This window comes from Gymnoscopelus microlampas (genome assembly GCF_963454915.1).
Source record: "Gymnoscopelus microlampas genome assembly, chromosome: 12".
Taxonomy (NCBI): domain Eukaryota; kingdom Metazoa; phylum Chordata; class Actinopteri; order Myctophiformes; family Myctophidae; genus Gymnoscopelus; species Gymnoscopelus microlampas.
Window position 1 is genome coordinate 5,199,589 of NC_139949.1, and position 12,973 is coordinate 5,212,561.

Here is a 12,973-nt window from a genome sequence, read left to right on the forward strand (position 1 = left end):
CACTGATTTATGAAAGATGAGAAGTCACGTAGAGCCTTGTGGTCTCCTTCTTTCACGTAGGACTGTTTCCTAGCTGTGTCCTTTACTGCCTTAGCGATCACGTGTGCGGAACCAAATTCCTTTTTTAGCTGGTTCATAGCACTCCTATATCCTATGTCAGCGAGGGGTGCTGTTCGGCAGGAGGTCACAATCTCTTGTGCTCTTCCTGAGGTATACTGTTGCAGGTAGCCTAGTTTTATATCGTCTCGGTCTGTTATATCCGCAATATTCATAGCGAAGTCTTTGAGCCAACCTGTGAACTTCAAGGGGTCACCACGAAATGTACTCATTGTCCTAGGAGGGAGAGAGGCTAGTATTTGGATATTGACTAGTTGTTGACTAGTTGTGACTAATTGTTGCAGTATCCCGTCCAAGTATCCCGGGTTTGGTTGGTGAGAGTGGTCTGGTCCGTGGCGATATGCGTCCTGACGCTGACAGCATACGTGTGATCTTTGATCACTAGTTTGGGTGGCAGTCCAAACATCTGGTTCGCCTAGGGTGCGTCCAGGGGGTTTTGGAGTCGAGGTATACTGTCTCTTTTGCGAGTTATCAGTATTATTATAAGTCGTCTCCTGGTTTGGTGTCACTTGCTGCATGGCGGAGGTGACTCTTACCAAGGAGTCTATCCTTCGTTCTTAGCCTAGGTAGGCGATCCTGATGGGTGTGAGTCTCTTTGGGATTTCCGAAGTCTGTCGTGCCCTGAGGGCGTGAAGACGTAGTCGTCTCATTCACTTCCTCTCTAGCACTATCGGCTCCCATGAGGGAGGTAGTTTCACCAAGGTATAGGCTTGGTATATGGGTCTTGACTAATTGTTTTAGTCTCCATCTCGGGTGGTCGCTGTCTTCACCTAGAGGGCAAGTACTGTGCGTCTTCTTCCTCTGGGTTGAGGTACGCTGTTCCTGATGAGAATCATCAAGATTACTCCAGGTCGTGGCCTGGTCTGACTCCTGAGACTTTGCCTCCTGGAGGGTGGGTATGACGGGGGAGATAGCCTGAATCAGGGTATCTAACTTCCGTTCTATCCTAAGTTGGCGGTCCTGGATCATGACCAGGATGTCGGCCTCGATGGCCTCTAACGTAGAATCATTGGCTCCCATGGTAGTTGGGAATAGTGGGGACGTCTGTAAGTTTGGCATAATATTGCCTGGGGAGGATCTTATCTTGCGCTGGGGGCTGCTTTAGCTATCCGGCTCGAAGGACCAGTGTTGGGGGGAACTAAGTTTGTAGTGACTAGTTCAAAGGGTTTGGAGAGCTGGTAGCAGAATGTCCAGGGCTCCGCTGATCAGGGCGGTATCCTCGAATGGGGGTCTTCGCAAGGAGCTCGGTTATCCTCTGCGAGGGGGGCCCTAGTAACCTATGTCGGTATTGAGTCTTATTACTATGGGTAATTGGGTTGTAAGGCCAATTACCTGTCCAATAGTATTCTTACTGAACTGAAATATCTCTAGACTGCCTTATCCGTCATGGGCTCAGCCTTATTTATATAGTGGCGGTTTGTACTCGCCATATAAGGACGGCCCTAGGGCATAACCGTTTCATTCGTCATCCATATAATTCTATTCAGGAGGTGCCCGTATAGGGACATCTCCGTAACAATTGCAGTATTGATCCTTTTACTTAAATAAAACATTTGAGTATTTTTTTCCACCACTGCATTCAGCTATGGCTGCCTCCCTAACCTCACTCCTCTCTATCCATTCAGCTATGGCCGCCTCCCTAACCTCTCTCCTCTCTATCCATTCAGCTATGGCTGCCTCCCTAACCTCTCTCCTCTCTATCCATTCAGCTATGGCTGCCTCCCTAACCTCTCCATTGTGACACATTCAGCAGAGGTTCCAGTCAAGTTGATGAATCTCCAGTGTAATCTTAACAGCCACATATCTTATCAAAGTGTTCTCTGTACCTGGTGTCAGGAGGCAGGGAACAGCCTCTGTTATTCAACCATAACATTCATTTATCACAGTCAATCCTGAAGAGACTGAGTTGGTGATTGAATCCCAACAGAATAATAAACCCTCTCTCACTCTCTTTAATACTTTTTCTCTATTGATAAAGATCATTTTGAAAGCTGAGAAGGAGGAGGTGTGTAGTTTGATATGTTTCTCTATTGATAAAGATCATTTTGGAAGCTGAGAGGGAGGAGGTTACACCCCCCCCCCCCCCCCCCCCCAGAAATGTAAAAAAAACAGCACAAGTACAGTTAATAACACTTTGTCCAAAAAGGTCCTTGCGCTCTCGTTTCCATTAAGGTCCTTGGCATTCACTTCATAAACATATATAGTAGCATATAGCTAACATATAGCATATAGCTAAACCACCGTTGCTGGTCTACAGGCTGTTTGGTTTCAACAGGGTAGATAGAGCACCATTGCCTCAAAAACACCATGCAATTTTCCCTGAACCTTTTCATGTATAAATAATAACCTGGGCCTTAATATTTTGACTCCCTTTGTCCATCACTGCTTGTGTCACATCTTGTCTCTCTCTCTCTCTCTCTCTCTCTCTCTCTCTCTCTCTCTCTCTCTCTCTCTCTCTCTCTCTCTCTCTCTCTCTCTCTCTCTCTCTGTCTGTCTGTCTGTCTGTCTGTCTGTCTGTCTGTCTGTCTTTCTCCACTTTGCACCTTTGGTGAATCTAAAGCCAGATGGATCAAACTAATCTCAAATCAATGGGCTGTATATCTGCCATCTTCCTTAAAGCGATCCACCTCTCCTAAAATGTGCTGTAGGGCTGGTTGTCGCTGGAAGTGAGGATTAAGAAGCTGACAGGTTGATACCTGACGGCAAAGTCATTTCTTACTAACTAACAGACCAAATGTCATTCACCATATTGACAGCTGCATTGTGCTGTGGACCATGGACAGATGGAGATTAGTTTAATTAGCCCATTCAAACCGGGAAAGCATTTGTGTCATTTTAGATTTGAACTATGTAACACGTTGGTTTGGCTATTCAAAAATAGCAGATATACAAACTCTTGTAGATCTGCTATTTCTTATTAAATCGTGAAAATTTGTGCAAGTCTTTGAATATATATTTTTCAAGCGAATATTTTTAACTCAAATCTTTGCTTCTGTGGGTCCCTGGAACAAACTATTTTGATGATGAACAAAATATTTTGATGATTGAAATTTTTGGGGTCCTTGACATAAAAAAGTTTGAGAACCACTGATATAGAAAAAATATGTTTTTCATAAAACTGAAATATTTAGCAGGAAAACAACACATACCTAGTAGTAGCACAAGGGAAACAATAATTTGTCTTTGTGTTTATCGTGTTATAGGAGCAAACATTTGTAGAAACGGCCTCAGGTCTTAATGGGTTAAAGAGGAGGTTGTTGGACGAGGTATTGTGCACATCCTGAATCACTTTCAAACAGACTCAACCTCAGCCAAGGAGCTGCTAGCGTTCACCTCTCTTGATTAAGTGACAAAGCTGTTTAGAATCAATCCTCTGCCATCCTAGTTCTACACAGTCTACACAATATATTGATCAACAGCCCACAGTAGACAGCACACTTGTCTGTGGTTTTGTTGTCTTCAATATAGAGGCTGAATGATGGCATATTTTTGGGTCTGAAGCCAATCCCGATTTTGGAGATTTCCTAGAGCAGCGATTAACTGATGTTTTGTCCAAAAGTACTAAATCAATTCTAACCAATCAGACATTTTTTGTAAAGCTTTTGAAAATGTTTGAACAATGTTCTCCTAATGACATGGCCAGAACAGTGAGGTTAGGTTGAAAGTGGTTACACATCACAACACATCTCTCTGCTGCATAATTGTCAATACCGATGTCGTCAGAGAGTGCTGAGGACAGCGGAGAAGATTTCACTGTCTGCTATCAAGGACATTGCTTACAAGCGTTGTCTGAACCAGGGCCCAAACATCATAACAGACTCTACCCACCCATATCATGGACGGTTCACTCTGCTGCCTTCTGGCAAAAAGGTTCAGCAGCATCCGGTGCAGAACAGCCATTTGTTGTAAGAGTTTCTTTCCCCAAGCGATCAGACTCAGTGAATTCTAAATAAGGTGCAATATCCTCTATAAGTGCATCCTTTATCCTCTATCCTATTATGCTGCTCAGGACTATTAGTTTTAGTTGGATTTTGACTCATTATGAACTGACTGTGTTTTTAATAATGGTGCTTAGAATTCTGTAATCCAGTGGAATTAAATTCCGTTCAATGATGTATTTTATGTATTGTTGAATGAAAATAAAGCTATACATTTTTTCATTAGAAAAGTCAAATAATGCTCATATGGGTTTGGCTAGAGTACTGTATAGTTTGATACATTCAATGAACCTTACTGTACATTCGGCTTATTGTTGGACCTGAGCTGGTTGGAAAAAGCCAACGTTGCAGAATGTGAGAAATGAGAGTAGAACGTGATGCTGAATGGAACACACAGCTGCTCATGGAAGCAGGGAATCAAGCATCACTAAAGTTCAGGCAGTCATGGAAGTCAAGCTGTTTCCCACAGTCTTTCACCCTCAATCTAACACATTAGGCTAATATGTCCTCAGTCCAATGGTTCAAATAGATGGTCTTTTTAAGCAGACACTCTGTCTTTCATGCTACATGCTCAGCATATAGCTCACTGTGTGACCAAACTCCGTCCACAGCCTCCTCCTGTAGTAGCATTTAGGTCTTCACTATGTCAGCATGTTGGATTCTTGTGGGTTTTATCATGGTTTAATATGGTAACCGGAAAACTCGCCCCAAAACACACTCGCTCCCATTTTGTTCACCCCAGCGGTTCTTGTATTTGTTCTACTGAGGTTAAGGTTAGGCATAGGTTTAGGGTCATAGGCATAGTTTTACTGAGGTTACGTTTAGGAATAAGGTTAGGTTGAAGCATAGTTTTACTGAGGTTACGTTTAGGAATAAGGTTAGGTTCAGGCATAGTTTTACGGAGGTTACATTTAGGAATACCTGGTGGCGACCGTTCCGAGGTCGCCGGATTTGACCTGGGGTGAGCGTGTTTTGTGGCGAGCGTTCTTGTATTCTTGTATATTAAAATCCGTGGATCTTGCACGGATTCACGGATGCATTGAAGGTTGCAGGCTGGCAGAGGGAGAGTAGCGCCAAGGATTACAGCTTAGGCAATTGGAACTGGGGGAAAAAATGCATTAAAAAATGTGGGATAAAAATGTAAAAAATCTGTGGATCTTTAAGTTAAGGGGGGGGTAATCTCTCAAGAACAGATTCTGCTCTCCGCTTGAATCTGTCGGGGGGGTTCGTCATATCGCGTACGCACTGGCCTACAAGTGGGCGTGCCTTCAGATCAGGAAGCAGGCCGCGCTTTACCCAATCAAATGTAGTGGGTGGGATTTACGTGTGAGCCGATCCTTCCCCACTAGAAACAAACCGGAACTCATTTAACAATAGCGTCCTCGGAGCAGACAAAACCACGGAAAGATAGTCACATTTTAACTCTTTCATCATAGAAACAAGTGGGCTTATAACCAAAACGATCCATGTTCTCTGGGAGAAGTGGTGTTAGTGTTCCGTGTAGACATATTATTAGTGGGAATGAAAACATAGTCGCACCACCGGAAGTGAAAGGGTGAAGGCAGACCAAAACCCCGGTTTCCTTGCGCACGGGTGCTCCATTTAGCTCCCCCCAGAGCTAAGTGAAAGAGTAAAAAACAGCAGAGGGTGCTGTTTTTCCTTTTTTATTTGGCGATGGATTCCCAGATTGAGGTGGGGGAGGCTTGTGAACTCAGAGTCTGTGTCACGCTTGCACAGATGAATCAGGAGCAGAGCCAAATGCAATGCAACATCATTGCAATGCATTATTTATCTTGAAGAAAGTGTCTGTAACTTTGTTGTGTTGTTGTGTTTCCAGCTGCAAACAGAAGCTGTACTCGGAGCGTCTTCCTAACAGCAGCGTCATCATCCCCTTCCATAATGAAGGCTGGTCGTCTCTGCTGAGGACTGTCCACAGTGTTCTGAACCGCTCCCCCCCACACCTCATCCATGAACTCATCCTGGTGGATGACTTCAGTGACAAAGGTACCAAACGCGCACATGTGTACTTATGTACGTGTACACGCACATAGGTACGTACGTACGCAGACACAGCAGACACGGTATCTTCATATCTGATCGAGGTCTTTATTTCAAGTGTGTGTGTGTGTGTGTGTGTGTGTGTGTGTGTGTGTGTGTGTGTGTGTGTGTGTGTGTGTGTGTGTGCGTGTGCGTGTGCGTGCGTGCGTGTGCGTGTGTGCTTTGTAGGTTGCAGACAGGGTGGGCTAGCCTGTGCTAACGCTAGCATCTTGTTGTATTCATAATCATGTGCATGTTGTTTTGATTTGCGTATGTGTGTCACTAGCGCTCACACACAGACAAGTGGAAAATGAGTCATTGTTGAGACAATAGCCTTTTTCTGACACATTTACCTTCAAGGGGAGAATTAGTCTCCAGTGTACATTCAGTAATCACATGACTATACATACAGAAGTTGTTTATACAACTGTGTTAATACATGCATACATACAGTATATCTGTATAGGCCTACAAGTGTTTATTGTGTACTTTTTGGTGCCTTTGTTGTATGAAACCTTCATCTGTTTGATCAGTGACCTTACCTTAGCATTGTTCTATTAGCAATTAAAACTACAATCTGTACGTTTCATTTCTATTGTCTCCCTCTACCGACGGAGAGAGGTAATTGCAAAGATTATCAAACAACAATATATAGTTTTTGTGTGTTTTTATTGACTGAAATTGACAGTCGGTAGACATAAAAAAACAGGCTCTAAATGCTTCACATCAAACAGCCTTGATTGCTAAAACTGGTTGGAAACGATTAAGAGATTCAAAATAAGCAGATCAAATAAAACAGAACCAATGCAAATGATTGGTTTCCAAAACAATGAGTGTAGGTTTGTTAGTGGTTTTCTCTGCTGTTTCAGCAACGCATTGATTGTAATGAGTTCTCAGTCAGTCGCCACAACTGATTTCAGTCATTTGGATTCTATAGAAGCCAGTTTGTCTACAAGCTCTCAATGTGTCTGTGACGCATTGAGAGGCTATTTTTGATTATTTTAAGAGTAGAGCATTTGAAGTGGTCAAACTAGCAATAGTTTGTTCAGAAGCATCTTCCATAATATTACATTTCATATAAAAGCAAAGGTTAAAGCCTCAATCTGTGATTTCTTCACCTGGTTGGCAGTATGTAGAACAGCAGGAACAATATTACTAAAACATCATAATGTTTTATTAAAGACAAATGGAAACTTTTTCATTTTTTTTTCAATTCAAAGAAGTCACAGGAAAGTCATGGCTTGTTCTTTTCTTTTTCCAGTCAAACTTTTTGGTGTGTTATTGTGTGATCTTCATATCAAAGACCTTCTGCTCCTGATGTCTTCAGTTTGAAGAGAGAGCAGAAAGTATCAACTCATGAATAAGGGATATAAGTTACTTATTCTCCATCTGCCTTGGAGAACAATAAGTATGAATGAGTAAAGGGTGGAAGGTAAATACATTGTGTGGAATTGTTTGGTGTAGAGTTGCACAAACATAGCAAAATATCAAATCAAATATCAGTATATACCAGTAGTTTTTGTGACTGTGTTTTGCTAGATATTTAAATATAGGATCTGGGTTTGGCTGGTTTTGAAACTGTAAGGTGTCAAAACCTTTGACACCATTTGAGGAACGAAGGTGAAAATCCAAGGTTGACTTTGCTACACGAGTCACAAGTTGTTTGAAATGATGCTCTGTAGAAAGTAGAGTTTTCACACAGCAGAAACTGATGGAAGAATGACGCAATGTGTGTTGCTTTCTTTCTATACACCTGTCTGCCTCTGTTAGGATCCATTTAATACTCCTCTCCTCTCCTCTCCTCTCCTCTCCTCTCCTCTCCTCTCCTCTCCTCTCACCATACAGTCTTGGTCCAGACATGCATCTAATCATATATTTATTTGTGGTAATTTAAGGCTTTGAGCTGAACGGCCTGTTCTCTCCATCACTCCAACCATGTTTTACATTTGCACTGGTGGCTTATTTTCTACTCAATAGTAGGATTGATTTCAAGCATGACTGGATTACAACACTGGATTACTAGCAACCAAACCTTCACCCCCAAAGTTCAGGATGTTCAGGATGTCACCAGGCTTGATGTGACACACAATATGACACAAGTCACTGCTCTGTTGGGGGCCGAGCAGTTCAGCAAAGGTTAAGAAATGCCTTTTATGTGTTGGAAACACATACATAATAATTATCAATGAAAGTGAATTAGCATCGATATTACATTTAGTTTGTAAATCTTTGCATTCTTATTCTTAGATACACAAAGGTGTGTCATTGCACAGCTACAACACAACATTACATGATTTACAGGAAAACAACGCAAGGACCTCAATGGAAACAATTATCTGTTTTGTGTTATCATATGATAGGAACAAGCATTTGTTTTTTGTTATTTTTTAATAAAACGAAAATAAACTAATAAAAGTGCTCCTCGGAGCAGAGGCCAGGTCAGGTACATTATTGTAGGCAAGCAATGTTCTGAATTCGCCATCAGGATGGAATATGAAAAATGGGACAGATCCGTCTTGGTCACTTGACTATAGAGGTAATACCGATTTGCGTGATGTTTGGACAAAATCTGTAGGAGTAATATAAAAAAACATGTTTTCTAAAAATCTGCATCCTGGTGGCGCTATTACGCTATAACAGGCAGATCTGAAGAATTTGGGGCAGAGGTTCTGCTCTGGCAGTGTGTGTGCACAGTCTTGCTTCGATCGGGCCAATGGTGCCGGAGATTAGCTGCTCGCAGATGGGCGGACTGACACACTGACGGACACACAAACAAACACACACACACGCACGCACGCACGCACGCACGCACGCACGCACACACACACACACACACACACACACACACACACACACACACACACACACACACACACACACACACACACACACACACACACACAGACACAGACACAGACACAGACACACACACACACACACACAGGCGGACAGGGTGCAAAACATAGTCTCTGCCACACATTCGGCCTGGCGGAGACAACTATACCAAGACATTGCAGAACTAGTAGGTAACATTGATATAGGAGATGACAGGTTGATGTATGTTTGAAAGACACTGCACCTTGTTAGTATATTGTAACATTAACCTTCAACATGAATTCTATTCACATCTCTGTGTTTGTTTTCATCTCCTCTGCTCTCTTCTCCCTTCCTTTCTCATCTCCTCTCTCTGTCTCTCATCCATACTGCCTTCCTTTCTCCTCTCATCTCATCCATTCCTCCCTCTTGTTTTTAAAGCCGTCCAGCAGACAGCTCTGCTCAACCAGGAACTCACTGAGTGTGACACAGAGTCACAGATAGCATGCTGACATGTCCATCAATACTGACACCTTATTTTTCCTCTCCTCTCCTCTCCTCTCCTCTCCTCTCCTCTCCTCTCCTCTCCTCTCCTCTCCATGTGTGATCTTCTATTCTCCAAACCACATCCAGGTTTCTCTCCTGCAGGGATCAGAGCTCCACAGCCTCCAGGCTATGTGCATCCATCACTGTCACATTCAGTGTGTTTATTATTAGTTTTACTCCCAGCTGTGTCTTGTGTGGGTGTGATGACAGGATTTCATGGTCAGGTTGAACAGAGATCAGAGAGACATGGAGCTTCCGTCTGTCACATGACATGATGCTGTAATGTTCAGCCCAGCATGGATCTCCTTGTAGATGTTCACATCTGACACACTGCCTTGTGTCCAGAATATGTGGCATTAAATGAGTAGTTCACCCAAAAAATGACTTATTTTCTATCAATTACACACCCCATGAAGCCTTGAATTCATGTTTGTTTTTGTCACGTTCCTAAGCCAATAATTTGATGATCGGTGGAGTCTCCTACCGGAGACATTAGTATCTTTCCGCCAGTCATCAAATTATTGGCTTATGAATAAATTAATCTCCATGAATTCAAGGCTTCAGTTCATGGGGTGTGTAATTGATAGAAAATAAGTCATTTTTTGGGTGAACTACTCCTTTAAATCATAATTTATACACCACCTAACAATGGTGCAATGGTGCTTGCCGAATTTAACTGATCTCCAAGTTAACATGTTGATGCCAGTTGTCTGTCAGCTGTACTCTTGTCAGTTTTGAGCCAGTCGGTGCTCAGTTGAGTAACAGAAGACGTGTGGAGGAACTAGAATCATCTGGTTGTTGTTGTTGTTGTGTAAACGAGGAGGTGATTTGAACAGTAGAACTCACACATTTAATGAAATGCTCCAAAAGACAGATTTATCCCTCAACGTTCACTCACAAAGGAGGAGGAGACCCATCGGTGCAGTCAGAGCGCTGCTGTCATAGTTTCAGGTGAAAGAACAAAAGCAAGGCTGCCAGGCAGAGGGAGAGGGGTTGCTACATATATATGATTTATTTTCACACAAACAATGTGTTACCTTTAGCTGTGAATGAGTTTTTCTCCTCAATGGTTTTCTGAACATGTTCTCAAGATGCAAGACTCAAGAAGTATGTATTTGTCACTGACATATACCGGTACAAGCAGTGAAATGCAGATTGTGCTACATATCATGAAAAGCAGGGCTGTATTAGCCACTGGGCCCAGGGGCCCTTCAGCCATCGACAATTTACTAAAATGAAATAGGTTAGTCGATTATCAAATGTGTGGGCCCCTCCTCTGTATTTACAGCAGTGATTCTCGCTGGGTTTGAGGCTCTGGCCCTTCAAGGCCCCCCCAGGCTGGGGTCACTGCTGGGGACCCCTCAAAGTGGGCCCTTTGAGGGCCACCAAAAAAAAAAAACGTTTTTCCAAAAAAACAGATTCAAGTAAGAAAATAACTACAAAGATTAGAATGACAATAATAAAGAAATACAGTGATAGGGCTTTACACTAATACTTAGGGACGTGTCTTAGACAGGCACAGTAGCTTATCATAATTAGCAGCTCTTTGTTCAATGGACAATACATGCATTTTGGCTGATGTTAAACAGTTAGAAGTGACTGCTGTGTATTCTTGTCACTTTGTACAGTAGCAGACACAAAAAAAATAGTTTTATGAAGACCTGGGAGCTACACTAATGTTCTTTAAACTTCTTATCTTGTTAAAACACATTTTCCTGCACATGGAGGTTCAGAGATACAGCTGCCACAGGAGAGAGAGGTGAGCTGAGGTGAAATGAGCGGTGGAAAATAGTTTGGAGCAGAAATCTGCTCGCGTTTTGTAAACACGCCGACATCTGCTGCAGAATGATTTCAATGTTGTTTGCTGAGTCATAGTGACATGTGTTGTTGTTGTTGGAGGGTGTATGATGTCACATCAGGATGTCAAAGCAGCCTACATCGCCTGTCATTGAACTTGACATCAGGATGTCAAAGCAGCCTACATCACCTGTCATTGAACTTGACATCAGGATGTTAAAGCAGCCTACATCACCTGTCATTGAACTTGACATCAGGATGTTAAAGCAGCCTACATCGCCTGTCATTGAACTTGACATCAGGATGTTAAAGCAGCCTACATCGCCTGTCATTGAACTTGACATTAGGATGTTAAAGCAGCCTACAGTGCCTGTCATTGAACTTGACATAAGGAAGTTAAAGTAGCCTACATCGCCTGTCATTGAACTTGACATCAGGATGTCAAAGCAGCCTACATCGCCTGTCATTGAACTTGATATTAGGATGTTAAAGCAGCCTACATCGCCTGTCATTGAACTTGACATCAGGATGTTAAAGCAGCCTACATCACCTGTCATTGAACTTGACATCAGGATGTTAAAGCAGCCTACATCACCTGTCATTGAACTTGACATCAGGATGTTAAAGTAGCCTACATCACCTGTCATTGAACTTGACATTAGGATGTTAAAGCAGCCTACATGGCCTGTCATTGAACTTGACATTAGGATGTTAAAGCAGCCTACAGTGCCTGTCATTGAACTTGACATAAGGAAGTTAAAGTAGCCTACATCGCCTGTCATTGAACTTGACATTAGGATGTTAAAGTAGCCTACATCGCCTGTCATTGAACTTGACATTAGGATGTTAAAGTAGCCTACATCGCCTGTCATTGAACTTGACATTAGGATGTTAAAGTAGCCTACATCGCCTGTCATTGAACTTGACATCAGGATGTCAAAGCAGCCTACATCACCTGCCATTGAACTTGGCATCAGTTTGGTCCCACTGGTTCCATTTGTCCTGTTGTCATGGTAACTGAAGTCTCTCTGGACAGACAGCCAGTAGATGACCTGTCAATCAAACAGTGGTGGATGTAGAGATTATATTGAAGAGCTGTCACTCTTCTTAATGACTTATACATTATTAACAAGAATGACAATAATGCACAGCCATCATTGATATTCATTGTTTAGTTTAGTACATGAAATAACACTTGAGTTACAAACACGACCATCTGGCTTACTACTGGATACAGATAGATATAAATATGAACCCTAATTTATACTCTGCAGTACCACAGTGTTGTTCACAGAGAATAATTGATTTATGACCTAACAACGTGTCACAATGTGTCTTGTGACACCGCTGTACTAAGTATAAATCATTGGAAAATGGTTTTAAAATAAAGAAAATAATGTCTCAGAGAAGAGAGAAAGGACAGTATAGAAACAATAACAGACTGAATGCACATTGTTAAAGGAGAATTTCGCCCAACATTATTCTTACCTTTATTATGATGTTATATATCCTAGGACGAGTGGTACAGTACAGAAATTCCTTAACTCCATAACGGATCCGCCACAGTTAAGCCACGCTTTGGCGACACTTCCGGCACCTGAACGGAAGTGTGGAGGAAGCTCCTCTGGATTTGAGGCCAATAAGGAAGTGCTTTTCAGGCCTGCAGTTCTCATTAGTGGCCTAGCAGGTGGCGCTATTTCCCCTCCTGCTTGCTGCAGAAGGAT

The 12,973-nt window shown here is 42.5% G+C and overlaps 1 protein-coding gene across 5 annotated transcripts in view; it reads left to right on the top strand.

Moving 5' to 3' along the window:
- Positions 1-12,973, top strand: part of LOC311056921 (polypeptide N-acetylgalactosaminyltransferase 10-like) — a 527,855-nt gene that overhangs the window by 41,856 nt on the left and 473,026 nt on the right. For all 5 annotated transcript variants that reach the window (XR_014601926.1, XR_014601927.1, XR_014601928.1 and 2 more), the window contains exon 4: positions 5,893-6,059. Coding sequence is in view for 1 of the 5 variants with exons in the window: in XM_084073771.1 (XP_083929897.1) it covers positions 5,893-6,059 (167 nt within the window). In the remaining 4 variants the exon portion in view is untranslated. The remainder of the gene's footprint in view (positions 1-5,892; positions 6,060-12,973) is intronic.